The sequence below is a fragment of the Dipteris shenzhenensis genome, chromosome 5 (assembly GCF_047967505.1).
Source record: "Dipteris shenzhenensis isolate YYH24624 ecotype China chromosome 5, Dip_SZ_1.0, whole genome shotgun sequence".
Taxonomy (NCBI): domain Eukaryota; kingdom Viridiplantae; phylum Streptophyta; class Polypodiopsida; order Gleicheniales; family Dipteridaceae; genus Dipteris; species Dipteris shenzhenensis.
In genome coordinates this window covers 39,229,951-39,253,163 of record NC_141600.1, presented here as the reverse complement: position 1 = coordinate 39,253,163, position 23,213 = coordinate 39,229,951, and the positions used below count along the sequence as shown (strand labels likewise).

At 46.5% G+C, this 23,213-nt stretch overlaps 1 protein-coding gene across 2 annotated transcripts in view; it reads left to right on the top strand.

Annotated features, from left to right (window-relative positions):
• Positions 1–1,815: 1,815 nt before the first annotated feature.
• Positions 1,816–23,213, top strand: part of LOC147901999 (uncharacterized) — a 102,365-nt gene continuing 80,967 nt past the window's right edge. Inside the window, exons 1-8 of one of the 2 annotated variants that reach the window (XM_087374618.1) lie at positions 1,816–2,609; positions 4,696–4,781; positions 4,984–5,443; positions 5,559–5,883; positions 14,502–14,611; positions 14,714–14,881; positions 14,979–15,020; positions 15,222–15,281. In XM_087374618.1, the coding sequence (XP_087230744.1) occupies positions 2,226–2,609; positions 4,696–4,781; positions 4,984–5,443; positions 5,559–5,883; positions 14,502–14,611; positions 14,714–14,881; positions 14,979–15,020; positions 15,222–15,281 (1,635 nt within the window). In that variant the 5' untranslated portion in view covers positions 1,816–2,225. Of the gene's footprint in view, positions 2,644–4,695; positions 4,782–4,983; positions 5,444–5,558; positions 5,884–14,501; positions 14,612–14,713; positions 14,882–14,978; positions 15,021–15,221; positions 15,282–23,213 lie in introns of both variants that reach the window. The other variant, XM_087374619.1, reaches the window with a different exon arrangement.

Below are 23,213 nucleotides of genomic sequence, written 5' to 3'. Positions count from 1 at the left end.
ATGAAAGGAGGAGCTGGAAGGTCTCAAAGCCTTGGGTTAAGACAACCATAATTTCACAAGCCAATCCAAGTTTCTGATGATCTATAGTGTGCATCAAAATGAAATGAACTCTTCAAGAGGACGTCGATCAATGCATGTGCTAAAAGAAGTTTCGAGTGTTTAAAACATGCATTTGTTTCGGCCTTGGGCATTTTTGAAATAAATTTTGGTTGATCCATTTCCTTGATTCCAACAAAGCAAACAAACAAGACCTCCGTTGGATGTAGATAAAAGAAGCAAATGGAATTGCTGAATCTAGCATTGACGAAAGAAGCTAGCATGAAATCATTGAAGATGTAGGGGAGAATGAGGCCTACCTTGTGGCATTTAATTTATAAACCACCGTTGCCGGATTATTGGAAACTTTTCCACTAAACTAATAGTATAATCTCTAGAAGAATAGAGTCGCATTTACAAAAGGAGCTGAATGGAGTGATCATATGCGTGCTTTTGCACAAAGTGCTTGATGCTCGATGTTGAGATGATAGTCCTCTTCCAATGCACAAAGTGGATCTCTTGGAACCTCTTGCATTACTCTTAAGCCATTGCTAGTTATGAGACCATTTAGATAAGAAACTGATCGGATGATGGGAGCGTGACTCCTTGAAGCAAATGCTTTCTGTTGGCTATCTGAGGGAACATCCATCTTCAAATAGGGAGTGGTTGAGGATGGTCGTGTATCTCTGCCTATGCAAAGCATGGGGTTAGTACTTGTTCCCATATAAACCACTGTTCATTCATCACTGTCCAAGTATGCAATGAAAGGACAAGTAACTTTTGGCGATGGTGGCACATAATGAACTTTATAACAAGGCACTTGGTGTGATGCTAAAGTCCATCCTTCAAATACTCCGTCGTGAACCAAATTGCCTAGCACTTATTGAATTTGACGGAGTTCTTAGAAGACTATGTGTGAGCGGTAGACATTGTACAACTTGCAATGGAGCTCTGTGTGAGCTGTAAAGTTTTTTAAATTGCCAAGGGCAGGTGCACTGGGAGGGAAGTGGAACCTGAAGTCAGAGCCAAATGTCAAGTTGGGGATTGGCTAGGTTGGAAAATGGTGCTCCAATGCTTAAATCTGGAGCCTCCAAAAATGGAGGTGCCATTCGAGCACCAAAGCTCCACTGGACTAGCATTGAGCTGAAAAGAATTGAATTGTGTGAACAAAAAATTGGAAGCTAGCCAATCAATGAATAACAAGTTAAATACATTCAAAAGGCTTGCTTGGAAGTTGAGAGAGAGAAGAAGAAGAAGAAGAGAGAGAGAAAGGGGGAGAAAACAAAAAGGAGGAGGTTGGGGATGGGGAGGATGATGTTGGTGAAGATGGGAAGGAAGCCTTGAATTGGAAGGCGAAGGAGAGGATGGGTGGCATGGCACCTCCAAATTTGAAGGTTATTAATCTACAATCAATGAACTCGCCTAAAATTAGTTTTGACTCTAGGAACAAAACTGCGCAGCTCCCACCTCCATCAAATGCATGCATTGAAAGCCCCCTACAACAGCCAATGAAATTGAAGAGTTTTTTGAAATCCAAAACCCCCTATTTTACCTTTTGAAAGAACTCGAACCTTCACTACGACCTTCCCTAAAAAGGGAATGAACCGTCACGAGGGGTAAAAGGTGCAAAGGTTGAGGTGGTGGTAAGATGGTTAAAGAGTTGACTTGACCAAGGTAAAAAGTGTCACCTGACTCATGCGCAATCCAAGGCCGGGATCACGTGATGCGAATGTTAGGCGTATTGTCGGCCATTTCTCTTCGCTGCAGCTCGTGAGTCGTCACTGTACAGTGTATTCTCCCATAAATCCTGTCTCAGGAGAACATGCGCAGCATCTCAGAGACTACATGCAGACTTCTTCTCAATTTTGCCTCTCACGAAGTTATGGCGAGCAACATTCCTTGCCGTAGCTTACCACCGTTTCAGACCCTCACTTGCCATTTCAGATGAATGCCAACTTCAACTACTTTGGCACGGCGGCTGCTTTCGTTTCCGATTTCCCACAGCTGTATAGCTAGGCCAGGCTTGCTGGGTCGACTATCACGTAGCTCGCACCTCTCCTTCAGCTGCCGCCCGACGTGAAACAGGAAGATGGAGGAAGCATTTCTATAGCAATACCGACACCGCCGTGGTTGCCCTCTGTGGCGTGCTTTACAAAGTCCCATCTTAAGAACTGCCTGGTTGCGACAAGATGACCACTCGTAGCGCCTTAACCCTTTATGTGAATGGGGAACTGATTACCGTCGATGATCCGGATCCAACCTTACTTCTCGGAGACTTCTTACGTAATCAATTGGGCTTGAAAGGGTTGCAGCTTCCCTGCAGGCAAGGAGGATGCGGGGCTTGCACAGTCGTGCTGTCCTCTGTGGGCATTGCTTCCAGCGGCCAAGAAGGGGACGCCGTCACGCCTGCACACAGGCCGATCAATTCCTGCTTAAGACCTCTTTTGTTGATGGATGGAATGGCTGTCACCACTATAGAGGGGGTGGGGAATTTGAAGAGTGGTCTTTCGCCTCTACAGGCGGTTCTAGTGCAACACAACGGGACACAGTGTGGTTTCTGCACGCCTGGCTTCGTGAGACTCCTTGCCACCCCAACTTAACGAGAAAGTGCGAGAACTATGCATTTCCCAATAACATATGTGTTTTAAATGATCTAGATTCTAGACTGTCTATAACGTTAACAAATGAAAATTCGTCGAGTTCGGTTGTACTCTAGCCAGAAAACAACTGGTTCACCGTAACACATCTACTCAATGACCCATGCAGTTTAATTGTCGAGACAAAGAGCCTCGTTTTTGGGCGGGCCACATAAAGCATTGGATTTTAATGTTGGACAAATATAATATGTGTTTTCCACACTGAATGCAGAACCGTGTGAGGACATCCTATGCTCGCTATTTACTAGCAGAGGTAGCTTTTAATAATGATCCGGCAGGGTGGAGAATTACTGTCTATGATACTCAATGTGGACTCCAGGTTAACCTTAGGACAATATAAGAGACAGCTGGGGTATTAGGGACGAGGTCCATTTAGTTAACAAGCATTGAAAAAGGTATTACGTAGATGGTTTGACAGTCTGGGGCTCCATTTGGACAGATTACCCCCCTTTCAGTATAGCATTGAGGCCCCCTCTGTTCCGCTCACCTACCGCAAGATTAACCAGGTTATCGTGGAGAATATCTTACAACTACGCACATTGAGAACTTGGTTATCTTGTGAACCTCAGCTTCTATAGGGACCACTACTTTACGAATATCAGAGCACAGCTTCATAGACCTGCCAGGCTATACACAGATCCTCCTCACCCATTCTTTGAGGATATTGATTTGGCAATTTCGACTCTTATCATACCCACTACGCATTGAGAGTGAGTGAGCTTAGGGCATACCTAGAGAGGGTCACATCTGCTCTCTATGTAATCGATAGGATGTTGTCGGAGGAGTACTTTCACGGATGGATTCAAACCTCTCTCAAGTCTCCTGTCTTATCTGGATTAGACATGCTTGGAAACTTTCATTCATGAGGCTGTCTGATACAAAGACCATTTGCTAAGGGCACAGAGACAAGATCAAGGTCCACAGCTAGATTCCACTCAGAGTGTGATAATTGAGGTTTTCCAGCTAGATAGTATGGATCAGCAGGCCTCAAGGAGACAGCGTAGCAGAGGCCTAGAGCGAGATACACGACAGACTCGCCAATAGGTCGATGCAAATATTCAGTCTTGGAGACCTTCCCTCTGTGCTCACCAGACTAGAGACACGGCCAATGGGTGTGATAGTGGCACTTATCTGATGCCGGGCCACAGCTAGGAGACCATAGCAGACCATACACATGAATCATCGCCACAGTGTTCTATCCTAGGGCTTATCCCATGGCAGCCTTGTACTCACCGCGTTCTCTAGTGGGCTTACCGCTGCGCCAGCATCCAAAGGACCATCGGAGTGATGGGACACCATAGCTTCCATCCTCTCCATGGGCTCATGCATTTTATCTACTAGTGTTTCTATTGTCTTGGGTGTAGATGCCCGCCCCGCCCATTCAGCTCATTTATCTGGTTATTTCAGTCTTATAGACCTCTGTGCTAGCATCTAGAGGACCATCTGAGTGATGCCACACCACGGTTTCCATCCTCTCCATGTGCTCATGCATTTTATGTGCTTGAAGCTCCACCGATTCAGCTCATTGTATCTGGTTTTTTCAGTCTCATAGACCCTTCGGCCTCGGTCTTTACGAAGAATTTTGACAAAATTTATTCCTTCCTTTCTTTCTCAGTCATGGATCTGTCCCATTTTACATTGATATCCAACCAAAGGGCATCTTATAAACTCCTTTGGTTATATTTAAGGCATTAGTGTGATTTTCTGATACAAATGGGATGTGTGAAGAAATTGCAGAGTATTTGAGAATGATGACATGGAAAAATTTTCACAGGGGCACTCAGTATAGAATCTCAAAAGGCTGCTTGAGGGGCTACACTTGATAGGGATGAGTGAAAAAACTTGAAATCAAGCATTCAATGAGCGGAAGCTGGTGGTTTGAATGGTTTTTGCTTTTGATATGAGGCCAAAGTTCAACAGCTGTCTCTATTGAGGTGAGGGATGGGAAGCATTCAGTTTAAGATTAGATGTGTTGTTGACCATGTTTTGCTGGAATCTACAGGTGATGAGTATGTATGGCTTGCTGAAGAATGCCCCAGATCCCACGGAGCAACAAGTGGAAGACCAGGTTGACGGTAACCTGTGCAGGTAGCCCACGCCCCTTCCCGCCATACCACTCCTCCCTCCCCACCCCTTCCATCAGGATCAGTGGCAAATGTGTATGTGTCACTGAGAGCGCATCTTTCTATGGATTAGCTGCTACAATAGTCCTTCAGTTTCTTAATGTGGTGTAAGCAGCCATCACATTGATGCTGTAAATTTTTTGAAGCTTCTATTCTTTTGCTTGCAGATGCACTGGCTATAGGCCTATCTTGGATGCTTTTCAAACGTTTTCTTGCAAGGAGGGTTGTAAGAAAAAGTCTGAATCAGTGTGCCAAGGTTTCAAAGGAGACTTGGAAGATTTTGGCTATGTGCAAAGGTCAATGAAAAAAGGAATGCAGACATTCTTAAAGGAGGGGATTACCTGGTTTACAGCGAATTCTTTGATGGATCTCTATTCTTTGATTGAAAAAAGAGACATGAGTAGGATAAGGGTTATAGTGGGTAACACATCAACGGGTGTGTACCCCGCTGTCCAATACGACATTGGTATAGACATTTCACGGGTTCCTGCCCTCCTAAAATGTGAAGTCAGTAGGGCTGGCATAACGATTGGGGGAGCATTGCCAATCGCAGACCTTATGACTGTTCTTATGTCAAATAAGGAAATGTCTCCTAGCTATGCTCCTATCCTGAGGCACTTAAAAAGGGTATGTGGAGGTTTTACATACTAGCCCCTCATCAGCCAATTGGAGAAAATTCAGACATGTTGGATGCTTTCTTTACAATATAGTCACACTAATTACAAATGATTTCTATTTGCAGGTTGCAACTCCCCAAGTAAGAAGCGTGGGATCTGTATCTGGAAATTTGATGATGGCACATGAACACACAGATTTTATCTCTGACATTGCTACCATCTTGATGGCTGCTGAAGCAAAGTTGAGAATCTCCTTCCAAGGCTCGCAGAAGCTAGTAACTGTGGAGCAATTCTTCGGTTTATCAACTGTTGGCATGGTTATCTTGGAGATACACCTACCAGCTCTGAATCCTTGTGTATCATTCTCCACACACAAGGTTGCTCTACGAAATGTCAATGCTCATGCAATTTTGAATGCTGCGTTTAACTTTGAAGTGAATAGCACAACAGGTATGCAGTTTTACCGCCTATATGTGGAAATTTGGATATTAAACACTTTTAGAAGTCTTTAGAACAACAAAAATCTCAATTTGTACAATTGGATGATGCGGAGACATGGAACCTATCATTGTTGCTGAGTAGGTGATCTAGAATTGATAGCACACTGATTATGGTGCTGCCTCGGCTGAGAGGATCTGGTTGGGATCTCTTAGGATACTTACCAAGATGAGAGGATGTGTCGGGTATTCGCCTGGGGATGGTGGCATGGCTGTCAGAGGGGAGGCATGCTTTCTTCATCGAGATGACCTTGTGGGCCTCAACTCATCAATAAGGAGTGGTCACAAGTCAGGACATCCTTGGAGGCCTGCCCCCGACTCGATGGCACCCAGAGGCCTTGCTGCTGGAGGACAGCGTCTAGGATACAATTTCTAGCATTACAGGGTGGCACATCTTGGTAGCCTGCTATAGCCTGGTTATGGGTGGCAGCAACCCGCCTTGCCGCCACCCTCATCAGTATTCATCTACACCCTGCATGCCATCTGGGAGCAGGGTATAGAGGACCCCAGGAAGGCCATCAAAAGGCATGGACACTTCTGCAAAGCTTGGCCTATAGGTATCTCTTATATTTTCGTGGATCGAGGTGTCCGTTGGTTGTATACTCCCCCTCCCCCCCCCTTCCCCCCTTTGACTGTTTGCACACTCTTCCCTTGTTTTTGGAGTACTCTAGGCAGTAGCCAAGACTCGCGAGGAGTGCTGCCAGATAGCTAGCACCTTTTCATTCAGCGCCTCATGGATTGTTGAATTTGTTATTTCTCAAGCTTCTAATAGATGGTTTCTTGGGGAAAAGAAAGGGAGCTAATTTTTACATGTTAGCCTCTTCATTACATGTTTTTCTACCTTTAAAGATCGGTCTTGCCAAGTGTAAAAACCTGTTTTTTCACGTTAGCTTGTCACCACAGCCTCATCATCAGTAGGCACATCTACCCACAAGCACGAAGAGAAAGTCTAAAGTACCCATGTCTGCAGTCTCTTAGCTTTTGACGATGGCAAATGGGTGAATTCAAAAGGCATCTCCAATTGAACCTCCTACAGGCACAGTGGCATGCATGCACATCGAGCTTGGAGCTCCAACAGAATTCCAATGCAAGACATCAGTCTAAACACATTTTCATGTCTACATTTGAGTAGATGGACATGTGACGTGTGATAGCCTATGTACCTCGTTCGCTTCTTATATGAGCTCATAAAAACTTGATATGGCATCATAGCTTAAGTCCATCTTCACAATTATTCTCTCGTTAGTGCTATACCCAACGGAAGTTGTGAAAGTCAAATACTTTGGATCATAACATAACCATAGGCTAACCTCTAAGCTTGGTTAGCTGTCCTCACTCTAGAGTTATCTTTAATGATATGAGGACATCAAAGACAGCACATATAGGTTAACTATAGGCTACCTAGGGCCCTGATCTGCTACAAAGTATATATAGGTTAACCCTTCTTGGAAAGCTTATGCTTACACATTGTACAATGTTTCCAATCCTGATATCATGGGCATCCCTCCTCACACTAGTACTAATCTTTTCACCACTGCAGGATTAAAGGAAGCCATCAAAAAGCTTCAGAATGGCAGAACCAAGGATAAGAGGGCCTTCAAGCACCCATGGTTGGGAATAACTACATGAATCGTGGCCAAATTTAGCATGAAGTCAGCAGCCCAAGTCTGCCTGACAATAGGACATGCATCATTGGCTAGATTAGGAAGATAGTAGTTCTATGCTCACTTTTTTTTAAAATTATACAAGCTAGGGCCCACTAATTGGGCAGACTTCTTTTATAGGGAGATCGTTAGCATCTGTCAACATGGCGAAAAGATCGGTAACCCAATGTTCTTGATGCCCATCATCCATCACCTTTCCGATAACCACATCCGGGAAGGCTATGTTGACACGGACAGAGACGTCGGGTTACTAGCAGTGCTATTTACGCGATCGACGCCAACAAAGAAAAGAAGGGAAGAAGAATCAACCAAAATGGCCCAAGATGCAGAAGCAGCCAAGAAGATCCAAGAGGATGAAGTAGCTAGAAAGCTCCAAGAGCGAAGTGGAGCGGAGGGTGTAGATGATATCCTGCCAGATGGCGACCAAGGTAGCCGAGGGTGGAATTGGATGCTCACCCATCACTAGACTGCAGCGAGCAATCCAAATGCTCCATGCAGTGATACTAGCTACTACCTCCCAAAGGCTGCTCTCCGAAGGAGAAGGCGGAGCCAGGCTATTGGGGGGGACCGCCTCATGGAGCTCTATCCTCTAAATGCTTTGACCCTATTTCCGGTAAGATGGGGAGATCTCATCAATTTGGAACACGTGTCCTCCCTCAGTCAACCAGGCCACCATCCCCTAAGTGTAGTCCCTCTGAAGACTTTGCATGTGGGTCATAATCATGAGGGCTCCCATTTAAATTCTCAATGCGCTACGATAGCTATAAATGTAGTGCGGGATCGTCTCCAAAAAACCAGCAGAGCAACAGTGACATTGCCCCTCCACCCGCATCTACTCCAACCACGGGCCGATGGGCAAGCCTCCATGGGCGGCCAGCCAGAAGAAGTAGGATATCTTCCTCGGCCGCAAACTGGACCATAACTGTGTCCAAAACTTGGAACGAACATCCCGGGGCACTCTTTGGGCCACCCAATGCCTCTCCCTCGAAGGGGTCCACGTCGAAAAATCCATCTGAAGCCTCCTGCCAATCCATGTGGTGTAGGAAAAGAAGGGCACCTCGTCCACTTGCTCGGCAAGGCCGCCTCTAGAGGGCCAGAACCATTCTCTTGGATCCCATTGGACTTCCCTCTAGGGCCTACCCTCCCAAAGCCAAAGGCGCCATCTAGGGGCATCCTACTCTGAGATACTGGGAGGGTCAATGTGCCACTCCTTCCCCAAACGTCCCACCACTCTGATCATTTGCCAGTGAATCCCATCCAGACTCCCATCTATGTCTGGGTTTCTCTCAGTGATGAGCGCTTGGAGTCGGCCTCCAGGTCCTACACCGAAAAAATCGAGCTGTGTGCTGCCTCACTGCATCATCATCCTCAAGGGAACGCCAGTCTGAGAAAACTGGCCCATCCATCTGCTGTCCATCCAACACAAAGTCCCTCCCACCAGGACTTAGGGATAGCTATGTCAATCTCTCTCATCCTCTGCCTTGCTCCTTGCAGATGCGCTACGGCACCAAGCCTCGCCTTTGCCTCCATGGGTAATTTGCTCCATCTGCCAAAGGACCCAGCCGGTCCACTGTCCCACTGTGCCCAACCAATGTGAGTCCGCTGTCCGAGCATATGCCCCTCCTGATCTTTGATCTCTGGCTGCCAAACTAGGGGCTGACGCTCGAACTCCTCTCTGCATCTCAGCTGAGCTCGAATGAGGCCCCCTGCTAATCTCTGCTAGACCCTATGGAGGCTCCTCATCAAGGGGGAACCCGTCCCCGTAAGGGGGCCTCTGAGAAGGCCCAATGTGTGGGGTGTTCCTGAGAAGCCCTCGCTGTAAGAAGAGCTTCCAAGGCTTTGCACCTGGTGTGAGGCCGCAAACAACCAACTTGCCCAAGAGGGCTCTGCTTTGCATCTCTGGATTGATGATACCCAAGCCTCCCAATGCCTGCGGCATGATCACTGTCTGCCAAGCGACCCGGGCTCTAGTGTTCCTCGTGCCGTCCGAACGGTGCCCAAAGGAAGTTCCGAACCAATTGTCGGAGCTGCCGAATGCACCCTCTGTGAAAACACCAGCAGGAGGCAATATACCAAGCCGTGGCAAGAAGGGCATGGTTTGCCACTAAGGCATGACCTGCTAGGGAGAGTTTGGCCAAGCTCCAGTAGAGAAGCTTGCGTCAAACACTCTCAGGAACCAAGGCGATCTGCTGCTCTGTTGTAATGCCAATACCAACGTGGCATTCGAGGTATCTAGCCGTTTGGCCCTGCAGTATCCATCTGAAGCCAAAGTCGCTCCCCCACTCAAAAATCTCATGTGTCTCCTCAGATCCTGCGAAGAAACCTATGGATTTTGTCCAGTTGATCCGCGCACCCGAGGCCTCACAGTAGATAGTCATAGCTCCCTTGACTCTCTCCAAGCTCGCTGTGGTGCCCTCTACATACAAGGCCATATCATTTGCAAACTCATAATCCAGCAGCTCCTCCTCCTATCTGATTGGGAGCCTCAACCCTGTGAGGCCCGCCACGTGCGATCTCAAGTAGTAGCCCAAAGCCTCCGCCACAAACAAGAAGAGGAAGGGAGCAAGGGGGCAGCCCTGGTGGACCGAGCAAGAGAGAGGAAAGGCCTCGCCCGTGTATCCTCCGATGAGTATCTGGCTAGAGTTCCCCGCATAAATCGCAAAAACTCTTATGACCCATCTGTCCAAGAGGAGGACGGCCAATGGCTGTGACTCCTCCTTGGACCAATCCACTGCCTCTCAGAACATGAAGATGTTGTCCAAGATGCTACGCTCCTGGACGAACCTGTTCTGTGTGTCGTGAATAATTTCAGTAAGGTCGTAATTGCAAACTCAAGACCTTGGCGAGGATCTTGTATGCGGTATCAAGCAAAGTGATCGGTCTCCACCGCCGGAGATCTGACCTATCTCCCCCTTTCGGGATCAAACAAATCCACCCCCTGCTCAGGGACTGAGGGAGGGAGCCCGTGTCAAAAATCTCCAGTCGGAAAGGGGTGGAGATGATCTCCCAGAAGTTCCGGAAGAGGTCCGGAGTCAAGCCATCCTCGCCAGGACACTTCTGGGTCAGTACAGCCTTGAGGGCTTCCTAGAGCTCCTCATCCATGAAGGGCTCCTCTAGACTGCTGCACAGATCCTGTGAGACTACCGTCGGAACGTGATTCCAAACTACCTCCCGGGCCACACATACAAGGTGAAGTCATCCTCTGTCTGAAAGGGCTGGCTGTAAAAAGTTGTGGTCAGGTCTAGAATCTCTTGCGCTAGCTGTAAAACTTGTGGTCAGGTCTAGAAGCTCCTGCGGGTTAGTGTGCATGATGCCCTGCGGTTCTCGAAGATGCTACAGCTGGGTGCTTGCCGATCGGGGCCCAATGGTCTGAAAAAACTGCGTCATCTTGTCCCCCTGCTGTACCCACTGGGCCTGGGAAGAGTGATAGGAGAACTCAGCCCTCCGAATCTCCGTGTCTTGAAGCTCAAGGTGAGCACTCACAAACCTATCCCTAAGCCAGTGAGATCCTGGGTCTTGCTCCTTGAGATGCTCTATGGAGGCGAGGTCTCTCCTCAGTGCCCGCTAGCGCTTCTGAAGAGTCCTCTGTCGCCTAAGGGCATAAGCCTACAACTCCTCACTGCTCCTCTGGATCGCATTGGCCACCCACGAAGCCCAACCCTTGCACGATGCCATCTCTAACTGTTGCCAAATCCCTACCATGACCTGCTGAATCTCCTCGTCCTACAGGAGGTCCTATGGAATGTGGATCCCCTTTTGGGGAAGACCTCTGCGGGGCTGCTCCAAGTGAAGTACTACTGGAGAGTGGTCTAACATCGTAGTACGTGCCAGAATCCGATAGAGTCACCTCTGTGTAGTGCCCAATCCCCAACGTAGAAGCAGTCTAGCCTCTCAAGCAGTCCATCATGTCTCCTCAGTTCGAAAGAGAAGAGGAGGCTGCTAGGTATCCCGCTGAAATCTGGCTCTCGCCATAGGTCTCTGCCGCTGATCATAAAAATGAACTACTCCCAGGTGCTCCACTCTGTTGCTGGCATCTCAGAGGAGGCGCCACCCTGCTTGTCCTTCCTCCAAAAGGCGGTTTGCACGCTGGGGCATACACATTCAAGATCCCAATCTTGGATTCTCCCATCCAAACTGCTCGAAGCTCGCCCTGATCAGAGACCTCTGGAGCCACTGTGTGTGAGACCGAGATGGAGACCCCTCTGCTCCATCCGACTGCAGGGGACCACACCTCCGAACCTCTCCCTGGGAGGAGCTGGTGTCGTTGTCTGATGTCTGATGCTGAGAACATATGCTCCCGAATCAAAAGGATGTCCACTGTCCGCCCTACCACTGCCCTTTGCAACTCCTGTCGAAGGATCAGGTATTGCGGCTGACTACGAGCACAGTCGTGGAGCCTATGCATGTTCCAACTCACCATGGTCCAACTCATGAGGACGGGGATGCAGAAAACAAGGCTCTCCTGTGAGTGGGTGCCTGTTCCAGAAAGACTGCCTTATGTGACTTTGCCGGGGTTTGGAGGGCAAGTAGTCTGTGTCTGTACATCGACGTACTAAGGTGGACATTGGCTCAATCCCAATCTTCTGTGCCCACTTCATCATGAAGGAGACTTCCACCCCGAACAACTCGGCACACTTCTGGAGTGGCCAGTAGTATGCCTGATCAACCTTTGCCTCAAGTGGCAATCTGATAACTCCTACCGCCAAACCACACATCGGCTTCTCTCGCGTGAAGCCCAGCTGAAAATTTACCTCCGCACCATGGGCGTGCCAAAGGTCCAGTCCCTGTGGCCCCATCCACTCGTCCATCATGCGTGGAATCTAATCTCCCATAATAGCATCAAACACCACTGGGGACCAGTTCTCCAATCCTGTAGATGCGAACTGGAATCTCCAAACTTGGTGTGTCTGGGAGCTCACTACGCTGATCAAACCCCCTTTCCGGGGCTGCAAGACCACAAGCGTTACCTCCAGGGGTAGAGGGTAAGAGTCCAAAATCTCCTGATAATTCTAAGGTCCAATCCTTAGAATTCCCGCGGTAAGGGACATCGAGACTAGAGATTGGGAGCTGTTGACCGGGAGGACAAGTGCCTTCCCTTTGGCTCCCTACCCAACTGGACCGGATGCTACGGTGAGGAAGCGGAAGGGGATGTTGTCTTACCCTTGCCTGTTGGCAGGGGTGTCGAGGCAGGAGGGGGGAGGCTGAAGAACCTTCTGAGGAGGTGGAGAGGGGGGCGGAGGGGGAAGGGGGAGGGAGGGAGGCGGAGGGAGGGGGCCGGGTGGTGAGGGTGACCCTTCACGTAAGGGCTCCTACTGCTGCTCCTTCTCAGGTGCCTCTAGAAAAGCCCTGTCTCTCCCTCTCTCTCTCTCTGTATCTAGCCCTTTGCCTACGACGCTTGTGGGTCTGTTTGCTTGGTTTCTTTTTCTTTTTAACCTGGGTCTAGTCCCCTTCTGAAGGGGTCACCCAGGGGGGTGTGTTGGGCTCTGGCCTGCTGACTCTGTTGGCTCTACAGGGGCGGGGGGGGAGCGGCTCAGCCTTGGCCGCAGGGGCAATCTTTGGCCATGTGACCCATCTATTTGCAACGAAGACACTGGCTTGGTAACCCAGAAATCTCCACTTCACAAGAGCAAGGTCACCCCCTTGAGATGGCAAGTTTGCTAGGGATGGTAGAGAAGCCGGTGAAGATCCCCATTCTTCCTACATTCCTGGTGGATTGTCATTTGAAGGGAAACAAGTACGGTGTATGGAGGGTAGTGATGGAATTAGTGTTACAATCATGTGACTTGGATGATTTCATTCTAGTTGGAGTTGTCAGGCTATTTTGCATTTGTTCGAACTCTTTGACTGGTATTTTACCACGGGTTTTTAATGCTTTGCATGATGTATCTTTGTCGTGAGTTTCTTTTCTTGGCTGTTTCTCAGCTTAAGACTCTCAGTTTTAAACTGATGTAATGAAGGTCATCTATTAAAACTAGAATATAGCTATGTTCATAATAATTTTGAAGCTGCTTTATGCACTCAAAAGGAGCTGCCATGTGCGATCCTCGGACTCTCTGACACTTAGAGATGTATTAGCCTACTCTTTTGGTTGTACTTCGTCTCAGAGGCCCATGAGGCCTCCTAAAGATGTAAACATATCTTTCTTTCTTTCTTTCTCATACTTAGTAGAAGTACATTTCAAGAAGAAGAAGAAAAGACTAGGCTATTTGCTCATGATCTTGAGTGAAACATGATATCCTATTCAAAAGACATAATCATGAAACCAATGAACGGTTGATAGCAATGGGACATTTTCAAGAAAATTGTGGTTGCCAAGATTGATTGGTATGAGCCTATTTACGTTTGGATTTAGTAATACTTGCAGTGATTACCAAGCACGTTTTAGTGATTTTGAATATTCTACTCTAGCAAGCAAAGCCTAGTTGAAATGGGGCCTAAATCCTACAAATAGTTTATGAAATTAAAAAGAGGATTCCCTAGTTCTAATTATGCATTGTTTAGGTAGATGTCATTTTGGGCTTGTGGTAGAGAATGATAAGGTAGTCTGAGCGTGTGCACTGTGGGCGCTGTATGTATTCGGCTCAATATATTGCTTGATAGGCGCTGTATGTATTTGGCTCAATATATTGCTTGATATTGGATAGTACTCTGAAGTGTTGTATGAGTAATATACTTTAGTGCCAAGGGGATAAAAATTACCTGTTTCGTGGAGCAAGTTCAGCTGTCATTCAAAAGGGTTATATGAAGGGGACAACTCCTAGTATGTTTTACGTACCAGAGCGTTCTATTTTACTTGGACTGTAAACCATTCTTATAGGGTAGAATTATTTTAGGAAAAATGCAAGAAGATTTGGCTGGTATACCATGGACTCGTTTTTATGATTACTGTTCTTTTTTTATCCTCCAGGCATTTTCTCAAGCCCACCAATAATTGTGTATGGAGGGGTGAAACCCTATCCACAACGAGCAAAAAATACAGAAAAGTTTCTTGAAGGAAAATGCTTCAAAGATTCTCAGGTGTGGAAGCAGCATGCATGTTTTTCACCTTATGTGAGGTGCTCAGTTGATTTTGAGGATCATAGGTACACCAGCTTGACCAGAACTTGCACTGATATGTAGGTTTTTGATGCTGCTTTGATACTGCTTCGAGACGAGTTAAGCCTTGATTTTTCTTTTGGACGCACAGAATATCGAGCATACTTGATAGCCACTTTTTTCTACAAAGCCTTCCTTTCTCTGTGGCCTAATGAAATCATTCCTTCTCGTTTGGTATCTGCTAGTACACAGGTAATCATTTAATTTGCAGGTGCAGCACTGACCATTAGTCTTACTCGTCTATTTGTACGACTTTTTTGCCTCAAAAACATGTTGTCTACTTTGGCAGTATACTCGACCTATCTCATCTGGCAGCATCAACTTTGGAAAGGTACTGCATATTGTTTTTATGACAATCTTGCAGCTGTGGGATGTCTAACCATAAAAGTATTTCCTACAGCTTCACATTAAACGGAACAAAGTTTCCTTTAGCTAAACGTATTACCTCTTTTCCAACAGTAATGCATTTTTTATCAAGAAAGGCACTTGCATTGTCTATCGCACTCCATGCTGAACTCTTTGATTTTAACAGGGGGACCCTTCGGAATACCCAGTATCCCAACCGATTCCAAAACTGTCAGCTTCTTCTCAGGTGGCTATAATTTCAGAAAGTGTGATATTTCAAAGTTGTGAATATATTACGTGCTAGCTTTTCTGTGGACTTGAGTGGTGTTTCTGGTGAAGGTCAGTCTAGCAAGTGGATTCATGCAATACATGTGATGCTTGTGCTTTGAGTGCCTGGATATTGTGTTTTGCATGTGAACATTAACAAGGGGGTGAATCTCAGTGATGATCTCAGCACATAGCAGCTTCTAAACCAGGAGCAACTATAATCTCTAGTATTTAAGTCAAGACGTTGCTCTTGCATCTGTTGTTAAGAAGGGGATACTGAGCCTAGCTCTCACATAGCACATAGGTTTGAAATTAGAATAACTTCATATTGATGCTAGGTTAATACACCGTCCAGCGCAGCTGACTCCACCTCCCAGTTGCCTCCCTCCTTCCTGCTGGTCCCTTCCCACCTCCCTGCTACCTCCTCCCTCCCTCCCTGCTGCTCTGCCTCCCACTCCCTGCCCCGCCTCCCTTTCCCTGCTCCCCGCTGCTCCTTACCTCCTCCCCGTCTCCTCTCCTCTGCCCCCTGCCTCACATTCTGCCCCCCCTGCCTGCCTTTCCTTTCCTGCACGCCTGCTTGTTATTCCTGCCCCTGGGCCCCCCCCCAGCTCCCATTCCTGCCTCCCACCTCCAATTCCTTATTCCAAGCCCCTCCCCTCTCAGCCCATTCCCCTCATCCTCTCTCAGCCCCTCCCCTCTTTGAGCCTTCTCCCTGGTCACGTACAGAATTTCTTTGTGTTTGAGTTGGCCATTCATCTTTGCTTGACGAATGGATATGCATTCAACCAATCCTTGACCGCTTCCACCAGCCACAAGAGCCTGCATATTTTCAAATGACGAGTTGCTGCAGCTCCAAAAGGATGTGGAGTTCGAGAGCTCCACACCCTCTTCGCATGCATCCATGGGTTCCACCCTTCCATATCACAAGCTGGACTGGATGCTTGCGGCCTTACCTACAAACCTCACGCCTGGATTTTCTGGTGTGCAATTATTGGGACGAGGCTTGCTCCAGGTGGCTTTTGATTCTCCTAGGTCCATGAGCACAGCGCTCAAGGCTAGCCCCTTGGTGCTTGTTTCCAAGAGGATTTTCCACCCTTCATGTTGGGTTTTGACCCCGTACAGGAGCACAAATGGGTCAATTTAATCTTCATCAGATTTTCCAGTTTGCCACAGGTTTATTATCGACTCCTAGCCACAATTGAAGCTACTATTACCCGGTTCCCCCGCCCCCTGGTTTACTCTCTTCCATAGTGTAGTGATGAGATTTGATGGGATTCCCAAAGTTGGGGTCGTCGTGTCTAACCCTAACATTGCTCCAACATCTGGATGGCTCTCTTTTCAGCAAAGTCGAGATTGTGGGTAGGCAAGACAGGTGCAGAATCTGTAGGACCCTGGGCATTTCGCTAGAGATTGCCTGAAGAAGAAGAAAAGTGCTTTTTTTGGGGAGGTGCGATTGCTTTTTTTAGCTGGATGGTCGTTACCATGCCTCCACGGGCCTGTCTACCACTAGTTTCAGAATCAACAATCACTTTCTATCACCATGCAAATAAACCTTGAGTCCTGGCATGAAAACATGACCTAAGATGTACAATAGTATCAGTTCCGCCTAGTTTCCACCACTAGCAGTTCAAAATTAGGGTCCTCGAAATTGGCCTATCATTACCCGCCCCTCAGCTGTGGACATTCATGTCCGGCGGTCTTCAAAAAGCTGATGTAGTGACTTGGTGTAGTCCTCCTCCTCCTTCATAGTATTTGTAGACCATGCCTCATCCCCACCTATTCTGTAGTGATCATCATAAGCCGGACAATGTATTTCTTAAGCCAGTATCCATTAACTCTGTTCTTGTGTTGGGTGCCATCTAAGTTCTCCAATTGGTATGAGCCATTAGAGAATCGTTCTTGCACTCGAAAAGGGACTTGCCACTTTGTCTGAAACTTAGTTTTGAAAGTGTTATCTAGCTTACTGTCATAACGGAGCACAAGGTCACCCTTACCAATTTTCTTGTCCTTGATCTTCTCATTAACTCTCCACTGATTTTACTCTTGGGTCTTTTGATAACGTTCCAATACTTGTATCCGATCCAACACTGTGCTATTTGCAATTCCAAAAGGCGGTTCTTGAAGTAATGCTGAGGCTCCTCAGTTATCTTCATCAAGAATCTCAATGGCGGTACCTCTACCGCAACACGTAGCAAAACTTCAACTCCATAGATAAGGTGGAAAGGTGCTTCCTTTCATTGCAATCTTGTAAACCCATAGCGCACAAGGAAGCTCCAAGTCCCATGTTCAACATTGAAATTTTCATTCATCCCATTACATTATGGATAGTAAGGAGTGGCATACCTGTGTTTGATTTTCAGCTTTTCACATAAAAGATCTATCAACTCACTCCGAAATCTAGGTCCTCTATCTAACAAGAACTCCAATGGTACTCCAAACTGGCAGCAAATTTCCTCATACATGAACTTGCAGACCTCCTTTGCATTGACTACTACTGCCTTAGCTTCTGACCATCTGTATCAGTAGTCAATGGTTCTAATTATGTAGCATTTCCCACGAGCAATCATAGGCAACGGTCCAATGGCATCTAACCCCCACCTTTCAAAAAGGTTATAAGCAAGTATGATATTCTTGGGTTCATGATTTAACACCCTTTTTCCCATTCTCTGACATTGGAAACAGGATCTACACCAATGTTGCACATCCTTTTGAATAGAAGGCCACACATAACTCTCTACCAATATTTTCTACAATGTGATTTTGAAAGAAAAATGTCCTCCACATACTCCCTCATGATAGATTTCCAATATATGATAAATCTCCTCTTTCCAAGGCGCCCTTCTCAATACCAAATCTGGTCCTTTCATGAAAAGAGCATCACCAATAATGCAAAATTTTTGACGTTTCTTCCCAATTGATACTTCCCTTGTTTTGTCATACTTGAAGGTACACTTCCTATTATCAGAAATGCTTCCTACTTGGCAAGATACTCCCTCCCACGATATAATGGTCCATCCACCTTGGTTGCAAATACCATCCCTACAATGGCTTGCTGAGCTATGTTATGTGCATTATGGTTCTATTCTCTGTCCACATGTTGAATGCTTCAAGCTTCAAAGCATCCTAACAGGCTCTTCACCTCTTGAACCCAAGATTTGAGATGCATATGCTTTGTTTGCCATACTCCCAATACTTGCTTCGCTATCAATAAAGCATCCTCTTCAATGACAAGCCTTCGGATTCCAAGTTTGAGGCATACCTTAAGACTTTGACACAAAGTTGAATGCTCTTCTTCATTTGTTACTTTTGGCATCGAGTGGAAATCCTTGCCTGTGTATCTCCTCTCCACAAGGATCATAGACTACCATCCCTCCAGTAGCCTGGTTTAGACTCCTCTTGAAAGAACCATCAAAACAAAGAACATGATGAAGGAACATGGTGGAGAGGGAGAGGGAGAGGGAAAGAGAGAGGGTAGGCTAGGGAGAGAGAAGATAATACTCAAATGGAAACATAATGAAAGTGAAAGGAAATGAAAATGCGCAATAGACCAAAATGGAAAGACTCACATTGATAAGCTTGATTGATTTAGACTCCTTGATGTGTGTTGATGTGACACACAAGTATAATCATAAATAGGATAGACACACACTCGTTTATGAACTCTATGCGTCTCCTTTGTATGCGATGAACCCTGTATGGATTCTCGCATTGAATAATTTGTTTCAAAGGACCATTTTATAGTTTCTCTTGAATCCTCTTTAGAAACGTCCATGTCAAAGGTTAGGAACTACTGAAATGGAACCAAGAACAGAATATGACAATGACGGACTACTCTGTGCACCCCAAGCAACTCAGAGGCTAAAATTTGAGCATGTTTAGAGGTTGATCCAGGCACTCTCATGGCTTGAGACTCAACATGACTCAAAAGGCTCATGTCTTAGCATGGCTACATGACCAGCTCATAGATCTAGGAATAAACCAACATCCTGGAACTCGGCTAGGCCTGATAAAGAGACCCTATCAAAGCCAATACATGGCTCCCACAATACATCCCCCTCTTGAGAACCTTTATTGACTCAAAGAGATTATTACATTCAAATTTTGGGAGACTACCCAGGGCAGAGTACCCATATACATACATCAAGCTCATGGACATATTTTAGAAGACATATTCATCATCCTCATCTACCTCATGGGAAAAGGATAGATTTCGGAGATGAGCAGTTAGAGCAAAAGTGGGTGTCGGATTGTCATCTTCTTCTTCTTCACTAGTAGTAGCTGCAGCCAAGGTAGCATGCTCCTTGAATTGTTGTTTGGCAAGCTTCTGAAAACAACGGTCCTCTGTATGGCCAAGCTCCTTACAATATGGGCATTTGAAAAGTTTGAATGGCTTCTTACCCTTGGAATATAATGCCCACTCCTCATGCACATCCTTGTGCCCTCGTTCATGGTCGAGAAGCAATGCAACCATGTCATCAAAGGACATATCCCGTGCTACATGAAGCGTGCTAGAAATGGACCAACAGAGGGTACACACAGTGGAAGACTGATAGAATAGCCCAGGAGCTCACACAATGTGTGTGTGGGAGTGTGGAATCACACACTTCTTAACTTAATGTGCATCAGATAGATGTGCAGACTCATCAATAGACAATAAGCCAGCCAGATATAGAAACCAACAAAATAATATATTTCCATCCAAAGCTATGGACACAATACAAAAGAGAGAGATCCAAAGTCCCACCAATGGTGTGGTCCTCTGATCTTACCACAAGGTACTTATCCTATCTGCCGGCTGTCTCTAGACTCGAGCCTGCGTGCTCCAACTCGAGCGTCTGTAGACTTTTTGTCCAGAATGATCCTCTCCCGCTTGCTGCCTATAGATCAGCCTAGCTGGGCAACCCTTCAAGCTCCGTTTGCAGCTTCTCTAGGTCTCTTGGTCCTCCAAAGTATAGGCTCCAAGATGGGTAGAAGACTGCTCTTGCTGCTTGTGTGAAGGTTGCTCCAGAGAATGAGGAATGAGGGCCTGGAGGCCCTCCTTTCATAGCCCCCAAGGGCTGCTGCAAAAACCAACCACGCAGGCTGCCTATGGCCGCCGACCCAAACAGGCTGACCAGGCCCTGCCGTGGTCTGCCTATAAATGCCCCTGCGGGGCTCACTTTTCTAGGGCCTTTGGCCCACACTCCAAGGGCTTTAGCCCTCCTTTCAAGGCAAGATCCCAACCCCATTTGTGTGCCTATAAAAGGCCTGGTTGGCTGGCTCCAACCAGCCCAACCAGTCCCTACATGTGACCGACACTCCTGCTGGTTCCGCCTGCCATTAATGCGCCATGTGCTTGCCCTCTGTCTTGCAACCTGTGGGCCTCTTTTAGGGGCCTGTTCCAGCCCGTACACACATGCTTTGCTGTGCCTCTGCCAGGCTGCTGTGCTGCCCACATGGCAGCCCATGTGCTGCCCATGTGGCAGCCCTTTTAGCCCTCTTTTCTTTGCTGTGAGGTGTTGCCCATGTGGCAACCCCCTCTCCAGGCTTTTCCCTCTTGGCAAATGTCCTAGATCTCCCTCCCCCATGCTCTCCTCATATGGGGGCTTACAGATGGGGAGGTGACCTTTCCAACAAAGCGGATACTGAGGAATATCCTCAATGCTGGAAAGGAGGACATCCAGCTGATCATCTTTCCCAACAAGGGCCTTCAAAGCAGCAAGTCCAGTGATGAGGGATTCCATATGATTCAAATGAGCATTAAGAGAATCTTCATATGGAGCTTAAAGAACTTCTGTCTAAGAAATACTTTGCAGTTGATAATTTTGTTGCCAAATAAGTGCTCTAGCATGTCCCGCAATTCATGTGCAGTGTCATCAAAATCCAAGTAATGAATAACGTCATCAGACAAACCCAAACCAATGATAGAAAGACCTTTGTCGTTAAGAGTTTCCCATGCTAGAATTTTCTTTTCATTAGATTCAGCCACTAACCACCTTCCACACACCTTCCTTCATAAACAGAAGCCTCACCTTGGTTTGCCAAGTTGGAAAGTTCTTACCAGAAAACTTTTCAATGACAATTCCCTATTTGGAGCACTCCATGTTTGCTTCAAATGTTGCAGCAATATGGGCTGAAGTGCGAGGTCGGAGCAAAGGCTAGAATAGTATGGGTTGTAGCAGCAGCTCAACTTGAAGTCGAGGAAAAAAAAGGCCAAGAAAAGGCATCGGACCAGCTGGAATAGTGTAGGCATCCGCACATGTTGCAGCCGGGGAAGATGGCGGCATTCTCGAGGCGTGAATAGCAGCAGCAGTAGCACTCTTCAAGTAGGTCATTTCATAAAAAACGGGCTCCAAATGAGGTCGTTTTTAGGGCAATGTGGTTGAAATGTCTCCACAACAGCAAGCAACTATTTCGTTCACAAGAACGCCCCCAAAACAGCAAAAACGAGCTGTCTTTGAGCAAAAAACGGGCTGCTTTTGAGCAAAAAACGAGCAGTTTTTCCTCTACGAAGAAGCCCACTAATGTCCACAAGAATGGTGACCAAGTTGCTCCAAATCTAAGAACAAATTTGCAGCAAACTTGAGGCTGAGAGTGAAGGAAGAAGGGCTGCCTTCCAAGGGAAAAGAGGGAGAGTAGCTCCTCTTTCTTGGCCTCCCTCTCCTCTATCCTTTGGAAGAGCAAGGAGCAAGAGGGAAAGGACTAGGAGAAGGAAGGATGAAGGAAGAAAGAAAGGGAGGAGGAAGGATGGTTCTGATACCACATGAAGGAATATGGTGGAGAGGGAGAGGGAGAGAGAGAGGGTAGGCTAGGGAGAGAAAAGATAATACTAAAATGGAAACATAATGAAAGTGAAAGGAAATGGAAATGAGCAATAGACCAAAACGGAAAGACTCACATTGATAAGATTTATGTAGACTCCTTGATGTGTGTTGATGTGACACACAGGTACAATCATATATAAGATAGACACACACTAGAATACCAAAGTGTATATGGGATATCTCCCAATATGACACGTGGCACTCACACTTAAGACTCTACTAGAACTCCCAGTAGAACACACTAACACACACTTCATGTTCTAAAACATGAGTATTTGCAAGCTGGGTTACCTCCTTCCTTCCACTTGGTTGTTCCACCTCCTTCACCAAGATTGGGCCTTCCTTATATGTGAGAAGATCAGCCAAGGAAGCTCGAGTGGAATCCTCGATCAAAGAACATGAAATCAAATTCCTACGGCTCAATTATCCACTTTATCATGCTTTTAGAAAGATTAGTTCTATTGAGTAGCAGGGGTAAAAGTCTGTAACTGGTCAATACAAGAAATTTGGACAACAAACAAGGTCTAAATCTCCTACATGAATAAACCAAGCTTGATAGCGCAAGCTCTACCTTTGTGTACTTCCTTTTTGCCTCAATCTTCACTCTACTGGCATAGTATACCGGCCTCATATACGTGGATTCATTTCCTTGTTGTGAGAGAATGGCCTTGATTGCATCTGGTCCTATGGAAGGATTAACATAGAATGTTTTGTGAAATTCAGGAGATTTCACGTTTGAAATATCTCTAAGTGTCTCTTTGACTTTTCCAAACACACTCCTCACAATTTTCATCCCACTGAAGAGGATCCTTCTTGACTGCCTGCTAAAGTGGATAAAGCAACTGTGACAATAAAGGCATAAACTTGGACATATACTTCACTTTTTGAACGAATGGATGGAGCTGCTTAGTGGAAGTAGAAGAGGATAGCAAATTAGTGCTTTCACCTTATCGGGATCAGGTTCTATCCCATTCTCTGACACAACATGTCCAAGAAGTTGAATTCTAGGCTGAGCAATAAAACATTTCTTTGGATTTAGCTGCCCATCCCTCGAGTCCAGCCTTGGAATACGTGCTCCAGTTTTCCACGATGCTCCTTCCTTGAACTGA